Source organism: Eptatretus burgeri, chromosome 16, assembly GCF_056783735.1.
Source record: "Eptatretus burgeri isolate ZD-2024b chromosome 16, Ebu_testis_v1, whole genome shotgun sequence".
Lineage (NCBI taxonomy): Eukaryota > Metazoa > Chordata > Myxini > Myxiniformes > Myxinidae > Eptatretus > Eptatretus burgeri.
Window position 1 is genome coordinate 61,552,118 of NC_140976.1, and position 16,040 is coordinate 61,568,157.

Genomic DNA, 16,040 nt, shown 5'->3' on the forward strand with positions numbered 1-16,040 from the left:
GGGCACAGTCTGGCGTTGGGGTGATCGAGTTATAGCACCGTTCAAATAAACAAACGCCAATCACACATTCACTCTGGGTACCAGAGTCCGAACATGAACCCCTTTGAAACGTCTGGGAAGATGGATCGCAGGAGCAGTGGGTGAAATGCTATTCAATTATCTGATGGGGGTGGAAGAGGGGTCCATTCGGCATTGTGATGTTGATAGAAGTTGGCAGACTTACCTTTCACCATATCTTACCTTTCACCATATCCAATTAGCGACGATGTGCGTTTCACATTACCAGCTCAGAGCCGGTGAATGCAATTAGCCGATGGATCCAGACAAGTCGGAGTAACAAACGTTTTCGAATTGAACCTCCTCCCCCATTATTAACTCGATATTGCTTATTTAACCAATTCCCAATTATTCCCACATCCTTGTGGGGTCGGCCTGGGGGAACGGTTTTGGCTCAAATCTTTCACGAACCGGCTGGCCAGGCCTGTCGTTCGAATGAAGACAGTAATTTGTTCATGGTGCCGATGATAACTCATTAACTTTTTGAAAAGGACACCGTGGGATCTTTAACGTCCAGCAACTAAGGTCGGCACACGGGACAACCAGTTTAATTGCCATGCGAGGGACGGCACACCTGCTTGTGAAACACCGGGATGACAGTGTATAGCTGGGTGGTGATTCAAACCCAGGCGAGACAGCTGCGAGGGGAGTGTGCAAACCTCAGATATCCTGCCAGCCCTAAATACATAGCATTTTTACCAAATCTACATGATTCTTCCTTTCCAATAGCTGGAGCCACTCGTTTATTTCTCTTCACTCCCTGTGAATCAGGTTTCCTTTAAAATTATTGTAAAGTAAAAAAACAATCCAAAATGTTTTTTTTTTTGAAATCACAAAGACAATGACGACACATTCACTCGGTTGACGTAAAACCGGTCTTACTGACCAGTTTCACCCGGAACCATAACTAATGCTAAATCTTAATTGTGCACAACAAAGTAAATTCACACCATCGTGATCCAAGCAAAGCCTTTACTGATCACATCAAGAGTTTATATTTTAAAACTGATTAAAAAAAAAAAAAAAGAACAAACTCATCCTTACACAAGATTTCTATTTTCCAACAAGGATTGTATTCGCCTTCAGATCTGCGTTGGGAGACAAGGCCACAAGAGGATTAGGATATCCTAATCCGATCCAGTATCGTGGTCAACCGCTCCAACCACCGACTTCTTAAATGAAGCCGATATTGTGAATATCATGTCAAAGTGTTCACTTGCCATTTGAGCGCTAATACCTCTTCGTCTTCAGAAAGTGACACTGACTCGTCCAATTGTTGTGGGACGCGAAACAAAACCATGTCTTACCGTTCAAAGGACGAAGTTAAAAAGCCATTTATTTCATCAAAATTCTAACCTCGGCGAGAACTCGGAACACCTGCAGATGTGGCAGTGAAACGTTTTGACAAGATTGCAACACACGATATTGAACTGGCAGATAAAGCAACGAGAGCGGCCCCGGCGGTCAGTCTTCACAGAAATGCGTCTCTTGGTTTCAAAAAATAAATACGAAATGGCAGAAGTGTATCAGATGATCCAACTTCATTTAATCAACGCAAAGGTAGTGGTGTGAAGGAAGAGCTTCAAACTTGACTTGCTTGGGTGAAGTGGGTAATTCAAAACCGAAGGCAACGACGTTGTATGTTAAAAGGCCAGGACTGGTGTTGCATAAAGCTCGAGTTATATTCGGGTGAGTAACAGTCAGTTGCGAAGAGCATCCGGAGAGAGACAGAGAGATAGCAATAGAGATAGAGAGAGAGATATAGCAATAGAGATAGACATAGAGACAATGAGACATAGAGACATAGATATACATCATACCTCCTGACTGTAATGGTGAGCATGAGCCACGGATTGTCTCGCACAGTAAAACCACATAATCTGCAAAGAACAACTGCCCGTCTGCCACCCAGACGTTTGTTCCCGCCAATGCAAACCATTCAACAAGAAGGCATGTAGTGCGATAAGCAGGTAAATCAAAATATGTACAGGAGAGCGTGACTAGCACTCGCCTGATCTGAGAGAGATAGAGATAGAGATAGAGATAGAGATAGAGATATATATCCAAAACGTTCAGTCCTCACGAAGATATTGTTCTGGAAGCTGTTCTTCCTCCAAAAGCGTTTGCACGGGTCTTCCGGCGCTAACATCCACGTGTTTAATCTCGGTTGCCTGTGCCTTGGTCAGCCTGCTGTGGGCCTCAGTCACTTTTCTGATACTGGACTCTACATGAGAATGGACAGCATCGAGGTGTGTTCGCGCCAGCAGCGACGCCTGCTCTGCGCCTGTGGGAAAAGATCGAGAGAGAAAAAAAAAACGAACAAATGATTCAGCACTGCTCATTTCATAGGTAGCATTTTTGTGTCCATCCCAAGTTACGCGGCCTTTGTACAACATGCGAACAAGATTGACCCACCTGCAGGTAATATGTGAGACGATCAGTTTTTGATCAATAGATTTTAAAAAGACAATACAATTCTCAAATTACCTTGGGTTCCAGCTTAGAATACATATCCTAAACTAAACTGTTGTGAGGATTCACCTCCCTCGAGCACATTCTGGTTACCTCCACCACTGAAGGTGGACGGAGGTTGCGGTTTCACCCGTTTGTTCGTCTGTCTGTCTGTCTGTCTGTGAGTAGGATATCTCAAAAGGTTACGTTTTTGGACGAAACTTGGTTGGCAGGTTGGGTGCGTGATGAGAACGAATCGATTCGATAATTTTTTTTAAGTGATTCTCCACCACTTGAGAGATGGGGCCAAAAACGATACGTCGCAATGATCTCAAAAAGTTGACGAGTTATGACAAAACTTGGCGACGAGTTAGTTCGGCGACGAGAACAAGCCGATTAGATTTTGGTTCATGTACAGATGCATATCTGGCGTATCGGTGGGATAAAAAAAAAACATAAACTGTTCAGCCTGGCGGAGGTATGTGCTCCACCGAATTCTGTTCTAGTTTGTATGTTTACAGGTTCATGTGCATGCTATGCATACAAACAGTGTACATACTGTCTGGTGGTGTCACTTAACCAATCAATATATTAGCCGAGCAGGGACCCGTAGAACTTCCACATAATGCAAATTGTAAAATATGACTAAGTCCTCACTCTCCCCCTCCCAACCCCAAGGAGTCAATCCTCTCCTCATTCCAAGTCTTCAAACCCCATCCGCACCCGTCATAGTCACCTCACCAACTCAAAATCCTGCGAGATATGCGGAAAAGATATGCGACAATAAACGATCCAAAACCAATTGTCTTCTTCCTGATGCATACATATATTAAATATACATTGTTTAAAAAAATAACAAACAAAAAAAACACTGATAATGACATGGGTTTTATGCCCTGCTTGAGAGAATGCCAATCCCCTCCCACTTCAAGCCTTCTCCAGCTTCACTTAAAATCATACCAAAGAGAGCAATCCCCAAAACCAACAAAGCTTAACTCCTTGGACGCAATGCCCCCTGCCCATCCTGTGCAGATACAAAACTGGTGCGATAATCCAATACGTTTTGTCACCCCCTTAGACCAACTTTCCTTGCAGAAATCAATTACGTAATCCTGGTGCACACCAACACAGTCATCCAATCCTTCGGACTTGACCTCCATATGACAGAAAACTGTGGCTTGAGGTCGCCCCTTTAGCGCTCGTGCGTTTTCAGAGTGGTACAGGAGGAGCTTCATTTCCGGATGACTTTGAACAACTGCTGGTTCCGCACGAACGCATTCCCAGGATGCCTCTGGTACGAATTTTGCTGTTTATATTTTATTCAGCGGATGCAGCGATTTCATGTCCACGTCCAATTTGTGTTGTTCTTTCACCACGCCAATGTCTTTTAATAATGTCTATCTGCATCGCTTGAAGTTACACTCTGTCGCTGCTTCTCGATACGAGGTGTGCTTGGCGAAGCACTCATTATGCGGGACGTGGGATTTAACAGGTAATCCTCTCAGCTCGGTTTATAAATAAATATGCAACGAAAATTGCGTACATACCGCTTTACACAATGACCGCTCTCGTTCGTCGACCGATCGTCTTCCACCATGAGACCCACCACCCATGATGTCTTGCGGAGGGAGACTGCACATGTGCAGTGGGGTGGAGTGAAAACGCGCCCGTTACTCAGACGGAAGTAATTGGCAAACGTGGTTTCAATGTTTTTCCCACGATAGTGTTTTGCAAAAATCGAATGTTTTGAATTGAAAAAAAAACAAACAAAAGAAGAAGTAAATAATGGCCTCGGACAAATTTCCAATAACATGGGTTTCATCTTTTCTCGAGAGAATGCCACATGCGGAGCTATTTGGGCGGTGCACAAGTCAACAGATCGCTATATATATATATATATATATATCTCTCTCTCTCTCTATATATATATATATATATATATATATATATATTTATATATATATATATATATATATATATATATATATATATATATATATATATATATATATATATATATATATATATATATATATATATATATATATATATATATATATATATATATACACATCAGTGAGGCCAATCTTCACAAGGCCGTAACACCTATCGACTCAAAATCCTTTTAACTGTTGCTTTGGCATTTTTGATAATGAAGGGAAAATGTATAGGGAGTGCATAGCGATTGTGAATACGAGAGCTACGAGGCATCTTGGTGGCTGTAAGTTTGTTTGTTTTTCATCAGGATGAAATTGTGGGTGGGTGGAGTCAGGCCAGCTGTGCAACCAATCGGTGGGAAGGATTGTTAGAGAAACACAGATGGACACACAAACATGAACAAGCATATTATTATACAAGATTTGGAATTAAAAAAAATTAGGGGGGGGGGGGCAAAAACGAGATTGTTGTATTTTGACCCTTCTCAACATTAAAACACACTTTTTTTTTTTGAACAATCATTACGGTGTGGGTTATGTTCTGCGAGATCAGGTGCCGGTTCCACAATCGTGCATTCCCAGGATGCCTCGGATACCAATTTTGCTATTTATATTTTGTTCACGTGGGATGGGTACACGACCTGGGAGTGATCAGCTGGTATTAGTCAAATTATTTTTTAAAAGCCCGCCTTTTTTATTTCAGGGTGGTGGCGGTGATACAACACCCATTTCTTCTCGATTCACGGTCCGCGATTGTGTGCAAACAACATGCCATTTATCCGCAGAAACGGACACGGGGATATGTACCCAACGTTGTACGAGAGTGACACCAATGGGACAGGCTGTTATTCGTTGGGCACGTGATCCATAAACATGTATCGGTTTGTGAATTCTCGATACGTCGACAAGCGCTCAGACCGAAACAAAAGAAAGACTGCGTTGAAGCAAAGAACTCCAGCTCAATGGAAGAATGGCTGGATGGTCTGTGAGAACGGAAATGGATGCCTTCAAACGTACCGTCAAGCCTGTCATGGATCGCCCAGCACAACCTGCGTGCGACACGTCAAGACTGACCCTTTCGTGAATGGCACGCCAAATGTGAAGAGGTTTCCCGCCGATTGGCACGAAACAGAGCATTCTCCAGACATGTTATAGCAAGTAATCTTGCAATGTTGATGCAGTCGAATTACGTCGACTTGACATGCCAAGTTAAAATAACCCGACGACGAGTGACACATTTATTTCTGTCGTGCAGATTGATCTACTTGACCACAAGTTTCAAAGCATCACACAATCGGTGGGCCGAGACTTTTTTTTTTCTGGCGGGGTTAAAAAAAATTTTTGCAGCGCATCTTGAAATGGAAGGTTGGTCACACTGGTGCACCTACCAAAAAGGTTTCGCCTCGAGTCCTGACCAGCGTGATGTAGCATGAAATGAAGTCACGGCGAGATCGAACGGCAGTTATAAATACCCTCAAACTGGAGACCATATTGAAACGTCGGTATGTTATTGTTCGATGTCTCCGAAGTCAAGTGTCTTGAAAGGTAAAAACCTACAACAAATGCAAATGCAGCACAAGTCACCACCTGAAGTGCTATTCATTTTCTGAAATGTTATCTTGTCCCGACGAAGGGTTGATGTCGTAAACATCAGCTTTTCCTTGCTTCCCATGGTTAACATACCTCGATCAACGTCCTATCAATTCCATTCATCGTTCTACCTGCCTGCCGGCACAGATCGACGCTTGGCGAACGAGCAAGACTGGTTCTTCACTATTCCGCGAGAACGTTACTTTATCAGCAACCACTTCCTTGAAGTGCGAAGTGATGTTGTTGGCCTCACTGGTTGCCATGCATTTGCCAAAGTACCCACCAGCTTGAAAGGCCGCTTCAGATGCTGCTTCCACCAGCTTCTCGGCAGCTGCCCAAACCACGACCCGACTATCACAGGTCTCCTTTTTCTCTACGAGCTGCAAAGAGAAGACCTCTGCATGAATCAAGTGATCGTACATATTGGCAAGCTCATGTTCATTCATCCAATCTCCAATATTTGCATACATCATAAACAGCTGGTAACATATCGATTAAAATACAAATTTTTTTTAGCCTTTCCGAGTTCCCAACAATTCAGGCTGAATGCTTGTCTCCATTTCTCTGTTCCACTTTTCTCCCACCTGTGAAAGAGGTACTACAACTTCATCACACAATTGATATTTTATGAAATGTGTCCACCCATGCTGGCCCATTTGTCCCCAGTCATCACTGGGCTGCACAAAGGTGAGTGTGGTACTGCCAAAGTGGTCTCATGGCAAGGATTGCACTAGGTCGTTTGCCAATCTAATGCCTTCCCAGCGGTAATAGGGCAGGCAATTTGGCCTAGGTTGTACACAATGATACACTGTGGGATCTCTAACATCCACCAACTAATGCTCGCAGACAGAACACCCAGCTGAACTTCCCTAAGAAGGACCTTGGTGCAATGCCCGTGTTTGACGTACCAATCCCATCTGACAGTTTATAGTCAGATCTTGGGAATCGAATCCCAGATAAGACCAGAATGCTCAAAGACGAGTTTGATAGTGCAGTGTCCTCATTTTTTTTTTTTGAACTTTTTATTTTATTTTAAATACATATCAGTTAAGGACAGCATCACTGGGTTCTCCACACATATGACTGCTCTCACCGCCCGCTGAGCTCGCGTGGCCGAGGCGTGCTCGGGGCGAGCGACACGAGACGACAGTCATCATCCACAACACGAGGGATGTCTTCTTTTGCTTTATTTTATTCTTCCCTGCGAGCGTTATTTTTCCTGCCACCCCCTTGCTTTCCTCGTGACGTTCCCAAAACCTCAGCCACAGATTGTGATCGGAGCCGTTTTATATCGTCTTGCGTCGGGCTCCGTTGCAAATCCGTGCCCATTGTCTTTGTGTCGAAATTATTTAACTCGAAATTGTTGAAAACTTTTTTTTTTTTGGAAATTAATAATATTATTATTAAATTCCTTGTTTATTCATTGGGTGGTGCATTCTTGCTGGCATCTTGGCAGGAAGCACCACTTGGGTAGCAAAGCTGTTAATTTGTGCGGAGACGAGGCTTCAAATTTGGCCAGACTGTTCACCCCACCCTGAAGCCCAATGCATGGTTGGTGGGTGTCGTACTCACAACATTACTGTACGGTGGCAACACGACCTCGTTTTTGATACTTCATTTATCCACCCTGGGAATACAACCCAAAACCAAATTCATTTTCCCCAGTGGTGGAAACTGCCTGGCACTGTGGGCAACGCCAGGTGTTTCATGCGTGACAGGTATTTTGTAATCACCATTTCCGCTTTCTGTTTTGGGTTCTTACACGAAGGGAACTATTGTCCTGGAATGTAGCATCTTAAGTCTGTCGACATGATCAGCATCTTAAGAATCATATGACACCATTCACGGAATCGTACATCATCAATTGCTGCTTATTATGATGACGTCAAAGTGAGCACATAATACAAAGAGAACACAAAGATTTGGGAGGAGGGGGGGGGGCACAGGGATTATTAAGGTCGGGGAGACACAACGTGTACTGTCAGAATTTCTTACCAAGCAGTAGGGGGGAGGTGGTGGACACAGATATTACAGAGGGGGGAGGGGAGAACAAGAAGATTACTGGGGGTTGGAGGGAGAAACAGATTACTGGGAGCGGGGGGGGGGGGGAGTGGAAGATATACAGAGGTGGAAATACAAAGAGGTTACAGAGGGTGGGGTAGAATAAGAATTATACCTCTGCCCTGGCCTCCAACATCAACCTCCTCACAGCTTCGTCCTCAGCTGCTGAAAGGTGACCACTTAGCTCCGTGTAGCGCTTGTACAGGGACACCAACACAGATATTGCCTGCAAGTGAGATGTTCACGAATACATTCACCACACACACTTTTTCTCAATAATATAAAATAAAAATAATTCCAATAACTAAAGAAAAAGAAAAAGTTGAAACGACCATCAAGTCAACACATGTACCCAATTATCTGGCTAACTTTAAGACGTCCAGTCCTTTGGACTTTTGTAACATCATCCTCAGCAACAAAAATCCAGTGAAGACCTCAACACCAAGCTGGACGGTAAAAATCAGGCGAGTCTTCGCCTTTTTCTCTACCATTATGCAAAATCGGTTATCCTTCCTCGGTTATGCAAAACGTCACGTGCACAAAGCATTTGTTTTAAAGCACAAACGTTCGTTCCGCTCGTTGTGGCTCGGGTCATCCGCATGAAGCTTCCGTCTCGATCAAAACCATACTTCTGTGAATAAATCAGCGGACGATCACACAGCGCCGAGTGCTTTCTCTCAACCATCGATTGCCCGTCAGTCTCTGTCGTCTATGTAATGCAAGCCGCAGACCCGTTGTCCCGTTCGTTTGACAGGCAATTCTATTTTTTGGGCTCAAAATTTGACGATGGCCTTCGTGCCCCCGCACTCCCCAAAGCACATCTTCATGTCCTAAAATAGGATCTACCCACTAAATACATTGTTGTGAACAGATGAGGTCTGGTCGGAGGTCACAAGGTTTGACGTACAGATCCAGTAAATTTTATAAATCGTATTGTACCATTATCCGTTTGTGGTTTTCATGAAAGTCCATAATAAAGGGGTCAGTGGGTTGCAGTGAAGCCTCGCATTGGCTTAGCGGTTCGGGTGGTGGCTTGGGTTTCTAAGGTCCTGAGTTCGAGCCCCGTTGGCCGCTGAATTAACACCAGGGGGTTGACTCAGCCCGTCATCCTTTTGAGGTCGGCGAAATGAGCACCAATTTACTGGTAATAGGGGCACTGCATCAGTGGCAGAGCCGCGTCCCTAACCGATACAGCTAAAAAGGCTGTACACAAAGGGAAGTGGGTGGCAGTGGGGCAGAAATTAAATTGATCAGTAGTGAACTCCACATCGTTGTCTATCGTTATATTTCTTCTTTAATTAGTGTATTGAATTAGACCTACATGCTCATTGTGAGCTATTGTTTATCATACGGGCCTCAATTACTGTGGGTTCGGCGGGGTGGGGAAGGAGGGAAGGCTTCAGGACAATAACCTTGTTATTCTTTGTGTGTGTTATCGTGAATTCTACAAACTTTTCAATTCTAAGCTTAAATTCCTGTTTTATCTCTTCGGTCTTTTTATTACTTCCAACACCGGAGGTGGCCGGAGGTTATCTTTTCACTCCCGTCTGTCTGTGAACCTGATATTTTAAAATGTTATGGACGAATTTGGATGACACTTGGTGGACAGGTTCCGTGTGTGACAAGGAAGACTCGATTCGATTTTGGTGAACATCCGGATGGGGGATTTATTTAATTTTTTTTAATGCATCTTCAGCATTACAAGATGGGGCCAAAAACGATATACTGGTTTAGCACAATATTTCAACACGTTACAAAATGTAAACTATTCAGCATGGCTGGTAGAGGTATGCACTCTACCGAGTGCTCCCCCTCGAGTTGTTGTCATTTATTATATTAATTATACGTGGAATGAATTGTAAGATTGTAGATTTATAAACTTTCTTTGACGGTGCAATTTTCCATGTTTTTTTAAAGACAAATTTCAATTAAATTCATTGAGACGAAGATTGTAGCCACTCCGTCCGCACCCCCCTTCCTTCCACAAGGGATTCCGATGATGGGGTGACAAATTCTCTATGTGAACGTGTACCGCTCCTGGTGGTGGTAGGAGAGGGTATTACGAGTGACGCTTCAGAACCCTTGATTGTATCATGAGTAAGAAGCCTCTGCCTTATTTTCACACTCGCTTATCCGGTGTTGCTTTCGACCCGACCGTAAAAAAAAATAATGTGGAGGAATTCCCATAGTTCTGTTGCCTTTTTCCACCTTGGAAAAATGTCATGTTAAGGTGTAAATATAGAAGCTTCCACGTTATGGTGGTATGAAAACCGCTTCATTTATTCGGCTGAGTGCAGTCAAAGGTGCATTCGCCATAGGGGATGATGTCATGAGATTCCAGTCGGTGGCGCTTCAAGCCACCATCACAGGGTGGTGGTTGTTGTTGTTGTTGTTGTTGTTCTGTGTCCCTCCTGTTCAAGCAAATCCCATCCATCGTCCTCAAAGGGATCTGCTAGTTCCAAATAAATAAGTAAAAACTAGAAGGAATCGCCCGTTTTCCAGTTATGGTACGTTATCGATTTCTGTCACGATTGTTTCTGACGAAAGGTGAGATAAAGCTTGATATAAAATATACTGCGGGCGTTTACGAGGGAGTGCATCCTGGTTTTTGCCCGGTGCATCAAACTTGAAAAGTTAATCTGGAACCCTGTAGTACACATTATGCAATCCTTATTTTCCCCAAAATATCAACCACAAGTTCTAACCACAAGTTATTTGAGCACTTTTAGCAGCAGGAGTTGGTTGATGTATCGTAAGCCAAAATTAAGCCATCTTAGAGTCAAAGGATTTGAAGTTACATTTGATTACAATAACAAACAAATGAATGACCGTTTAGATTTCTTGTATTCATGAGCTTGCAGTTGTTCAGATGAAAATAGTGAATGGCGTTTGCCTCTGTTAAATGAGGGAGACGTGATCATGTTTAATATCCAGCGACGCAGGCAGACCTTGGCATAATCCTGCTGTGCGTCGATCAAGGCCAAGCCAGCTTGTGTAAGTAGAGTGCTTGCAGAATCAATGGCCAGTGAAGCAGCACGTTTTATCAGCGTTGTCTGGGATAGGTCTGGTGTGTTCAATTCCTGAAACTGAGACGTGTCAGGGAGTGCGTCGCTGTACAAACAATTAAAAATTCACAGATAAATACGAGATCTTTCAGGTCGTTCGGCGATTATAATTGGTGGCCAAACAAAACAAAGAACGGTCAACTACCCTCAGTGAGGCAGCAGCACATAGCGGGGGAACTCACGGGTAGAAGGGGCACTGCACACAAAGACACGCTGCCACCCAGACTCAGCATTATACCGAGCCTGCCCAAGGCGTGACGAGCGTTTCTCCGAGACAAAAAGGGTTTGAGCCTGTGCTGCAGAAAAGCCAGGCGACATCTCGGAAACCTGAAATGAAAGAGAAGAACACGACAATCATTAATCAGACATTATTCTTTTCAGTTTGCCTTTATCGATGAGCAATGGTGTCAGTTATTCTCGTCATCCAAAACACGACTGGCCTACTTTTTAGGACAGATGGTATTGTGATGGCGAAAGGGGAGTGGAGGTTTCTTAAGAACCTTTTCTACATTTTCATAGTCAAGTTCTGCAACAACAACAATCAGATCATAATGATCATCTCGGCACCACACGAACATACTTATTTGTTTAGAAGTGAAGATTTCCTCAGATGTTACAACTCGTCTGTATCAATAAAAGAAGGCAAACTCAGATTCTCAAGCAACTTTAAGAGTCTGTTTCTCCCACTGACCGGAGCAGAATTTTTTTTTTTTTTTTAACAACAGCACGAGAAGGCCACTTGGCTCGCCATGCCTGTTCAGGACCAATGGTGCCCTGCGCCATGCCCATCCCAGGAGAACGGCACCCTTTTGGGAAAATTAAACTGGACTACACCCAATTAGTTATACATCCAACTCATCCACCTAGTTTTGAAATGACTCGTCTACAACTTTTTGAGATATTGTGCTCTATATGGTTTTTAGACCTATTTCTCAACGGTGAAGAATCGCATGAAAAATTCTCGTATCCGGATCCAGATCTTCACAAGAATCTAATCAATTAGTCCTTGTCACGCATCCAATCTGTACACCAAATGTTGTCTGAATCCAACCACAACTTTTTAAGATATCCTGCTCAGGCAGACAGACAAACAAACAAAGACAGATAGGAGCGTAAACATAACCAACGTCCACCTTTGATGGCAGAGGTAATAATGTTGATGCCAAATTTTATTTTGCAAGCAGGATATTTTGCCCTCTTTTCAGACAAATCCAACCTCCGCTGCCCAATGTTGCACCACTATTTTGCAGTGGGTGGTAGATGTAGCTCAGAGCTTCGGCTCTCAGTGAAACCACAAGTGCAACACAATTGACATTTTTCCAAGTCCATGAAATAATTAAAATGGATCGATCAACTTTTAACTTTTCCCGTCACTGGGGACGAGTTATTTTGTTTGTATTAAATCAGTGTGACAGATGGGACCGTGAATGGCATACCATTTGTACACAAATCAGAAATCTAGTTTCATCTCAAGTGAATAGCGACTTGTGACACCATCTCACATATTCATGAAGTCTCATAATTCCGTTTAGTGCTCGATGTCGAGCATGAGGAAGGACAAGGACGTGGCCTGACTCAATACAACCCTCTGGTGTCGAGAATAGGATGGTGCAAGGTGAAAATAAAAGGGGTAAGTTTACAACAAAAACATGGCAAAACACCACCACAAAACTTGATCACACCAAAACTTGTGGTGTCATTCCTACCTTGTTTGGTTGTTTTTTTGAGATATAATTCCTGTTTTTTACATTTTTTCTTGTTTCTGCAATTTTTTTAAAGTAATAAAATGCTTCAATGTTTGATATATTTTGTTATTTTGGTATGGATTAAATCCATCTATGTTATTAAATTGTTTTAATACTCGTTTCAGTTGATTTGGGGCCAATGGGTTTGAGACGTATCGCTTTTCGAATGGTTCTGCCCACTGTCCAATTCCCCCTCCCACGATCCTGGCCTGGTTTGGTTGAGTCCACATTTACATTTGATTTATTTTCTTAATAAAACGATTGATGTTTGATATATTATTAAATTTTGGGTTGCGTGCACTCGCCCAGAGACAAAGTAACTTCCTCGCATTGGAATCACCACCATGACTCCGGTAGTTATTGAGGTAGGTGAGGCTACAGTTTTACATCGTTTTGAGAGGGGAACAAGAAGAAGAACAGATCGGCGTTTTAGCGATCGCCCGATGTGGTACTTTAGCGATGTATTTTGGCGAGTTTTAAAATCTTGGTAGTTCAGAAACGCTCGCAAATAAAAGTTATGGCTTTTAAATGCTGATGACATCATGCAGTATTTTAGCAGTCCAACATTGTGTTCACATTTGAATTGGTGGCCATTTTTTCCCCGCATCATCCCTCTATATGGCGTACTCCCGTATTCCATGATACTGTATTTATAAATGTAGGCACAATAGAAAAACAACATAAACTGTTCCTAACTTCCCTGATGAATGCAGGCTTTCTGAGAGAAAGCAATGGTGCGTATGTGTGCGTGCGTGCGTGCGTGCGTGCTGCGTACAATGCACCGAAATGTAAACTTTGTGGAACCTGCACAGAGTGGGCGAAGGATCACCATTCAAATGACGTCCTGCTCCGACATGCAGCACCCCCTCTTAACACTTTGGCAAAGTCGGTTGGAACTCGTTGGGAATTGAAGAGAGCAGAGCGAAGAGGGCACAAAGAGAGCAGCGAGAACGTTGACAACCGACTGAACCGAGCTATTCTGCCTCCAATAGAGCGTTCTTAGAGCTATCCCATAATGCCGTGCGTGCCGCCATGTTGGTTGTATTCAGTTCCCGAGAAAGCGACCACAGCAGCAGCTCGACAATCCAGCACATTCATCTCGTTATTCTGACTTTACCACAATGGAAGGTTACGCTAATTACTTGGCCTTGTTTAACCTCTTCTCGCTTGTTTAGCTTGCCAACAAATATTGTTACGAATCTGGAAGCCTTTTGCACACAGTCAGAATCCCCGTAGTTCAGTTATTTCGATAAGTATGTGTTTATAGTTAGAATCCATCCCCTTTGTCTCATGGGAATTTCGAGTGTGCGATACGAGTTTTTTTTTTTAGTTAGGTTTTAACACATTTACAACAACAACAACAACAACAACAGCAGCGACGCCGACCCGCAATCAACGGGTTGTTATTGCCCACGTGTTTTTGGCTGAGGGTGTGGGCGGAGCCTCCGTCACTTCGGATCAAGGCTCCACCCCAATGAGGGGCGTAGAGCGTTCCTCCAGCCAATGAGCGAAGGGCGAGCATCGCACGCGCGCACCAGCCAATCATGGGGGCTGACCACCTCAGGGACGGCCCCGCCCGACCAATGAACGGTGGCCACGAGTCGCCCGACAACCCCTCGTCCAATCCGGAGGCGAGTTCCTCAGAGCGATGCCCTCGACCCGCGGAGGAGGAGGTTCAATTGTCTTATCTTATCTTACTTATCAACCTATCGCCACCGAACCCCGGCCCACAACAATATGACGCCCGAGCACTGCATTGTGGGTACTGAATCCCTCCATATCGCAATGGCACAGAGTCGGAAGGAAACTAACACTGTACAATTGAGGAAACGCTTGAGATGCGAAATACAAACTCGAACGGCTCTCGGCGGAGCGCATACCTCTCCGCGAGGCTGAACAGTTTACGGTTAGAATCCCCCACCGATGGGCCGGATCTGGATTCGGACCTGAACCAAAATCGAATCGGCTGGTTCTCGTCACCTCCCCGACCCGTCCGAGTTTCGTTAGAATCCGTACACAACGTTTTGAGATATCGTGCTCACCGACTGACAGATAAACAGAGGTGAATCAAGGTAAAAAGGAAACAAAACCAAAAAAAAAAAAGGAAAAGCCTAAAAATTTCGGGCGGTGTATGATCATTTACCGAGGGACTACTTCACTCATTATTGATGTTATACTTATATACCTAAGTGCGGAACATGAAAGGAACGAACGATGGTGTTACCACAAGAAGGCATGGATTCGGTGAGAGCCGTCACATCCCATCCGCGTGGACCGAAACACGGACGTCGCGAGAGCCGGCCGAGCCATCGCCATGTCGGTGAACTTCCGCCTCCTTCCGTTGTCTTTTGTTGTTGTTTTTTTTCACGACAGACGTGCACTGTACAGGTCGTTTACTTTATTCAAGCTTTTTTACTCACGGAAAAGAGAAACTCGTCCCAATGTGCCGAAAACGAAACAGGACCACAGCAGATACGTTTGCACTGACGACGAGTAATAAACGCCGATGCCGACGGGTTTTGCCGAAATCTACCAAAGGTACTGGCACTACCTACACCGCTGTGGCGTACACATATTGTTCAATATTTATGTTTGTTGTTCTCCAATCTCTGCTTGGAAATACAGTATTTCGTTAAACTGATCGAAAAGATAATTACGGTAAAATAAAAAAAGGATGAACGAAAAAACAAAATAATGGAATTTAAAAGAAAATAGGAAAAATCGTGAGTGTGTGTGTGTGTGTGTGTGTGTGTGTGTGTGTGTGTGTGTGTGTGTGTGTGTGTCTGTGTGTGTGTGTGTGTGTGTGTGTGTGTGTGTGTGTGTGTGTGTGTGTGTGTGTGTGTGTGTCTGTGTGTGTGTGTCTGTGTGTGTGTGTGTGTGTCTGTGTCTGTGTCTGTGTGTGTGTGAGTGTGTGTCTGTCTGTGTGTGTGTGTGTGTCTGTGTGTGTCTCTGTGTGAGTGTGTGTGTCTGTGTCTGTGTGTGTGTGTGTGTGTGTGTGTGTGTGTGTGTGTGTGTCTGTGTCTGTTTCTGTGTCTGTGTCTGTGTCTGTGCCTGTGTCTGTGTCTGTGTCTGTGTCTGTGTGTCTGTGTCTGTGTGTCTGTGTCTGTGTGTCTGTGTCTGTGTGTCTGTGTGTC

At 43.9% G+C, this 16,040-nt stretch overlaps 1 protein-coding gene across 4 annotated transcripts; it reads right to left on the minus strand.

Annotated features, from left to right (window-relative positions):
• Positions 1-1,015: 1,015 nt before the first annotated feature.
• On the minus strand, positions 1,016-15,288 carry DIABLO (diablo IAP-binding mitochondrial protein). Of its 4 annotated transcripts, none has more exons than XM_085858602.1 (7): positions 15,131-15,260; positions 11,606-11,687; positions 11,344-11,488; positions 11,045-11,182; positions 8,212-8,322; positions 6,319-6,415; positions 1,016-2,341 (listed from the first exon to the last, which is right to left on the minus strand). In XM_085858602.1, exons 1-7 carry the CDS (start codon positions 15,141-15,143, stop codon positions 2,130-2,132), a joined length of 798 nt encoding a protein of 265 aa, XP_085714728.1. In that variant the 5' UTR covers positions 15,144-15,260; the 3' UTR covers positions 1,016-2,129. The 4 variants fall into 4 exon arrangements, with proteins under 4 accessions (XP_085714728.1, XP_085714730.1, XP_085714731.1 ...); XM_085858604.1 differs by having other exon boundaries at positions 11,045-11,176; positions 15,131-15,259; XM_085858605.1 differs by lacking the exon at positions 11,606-11,687 and having other exon boundaries at positions 11,045-11,176; positions 15,131-15,288.
• Positions 15,289-16,040: the final 752 nt, after the last annotated feature.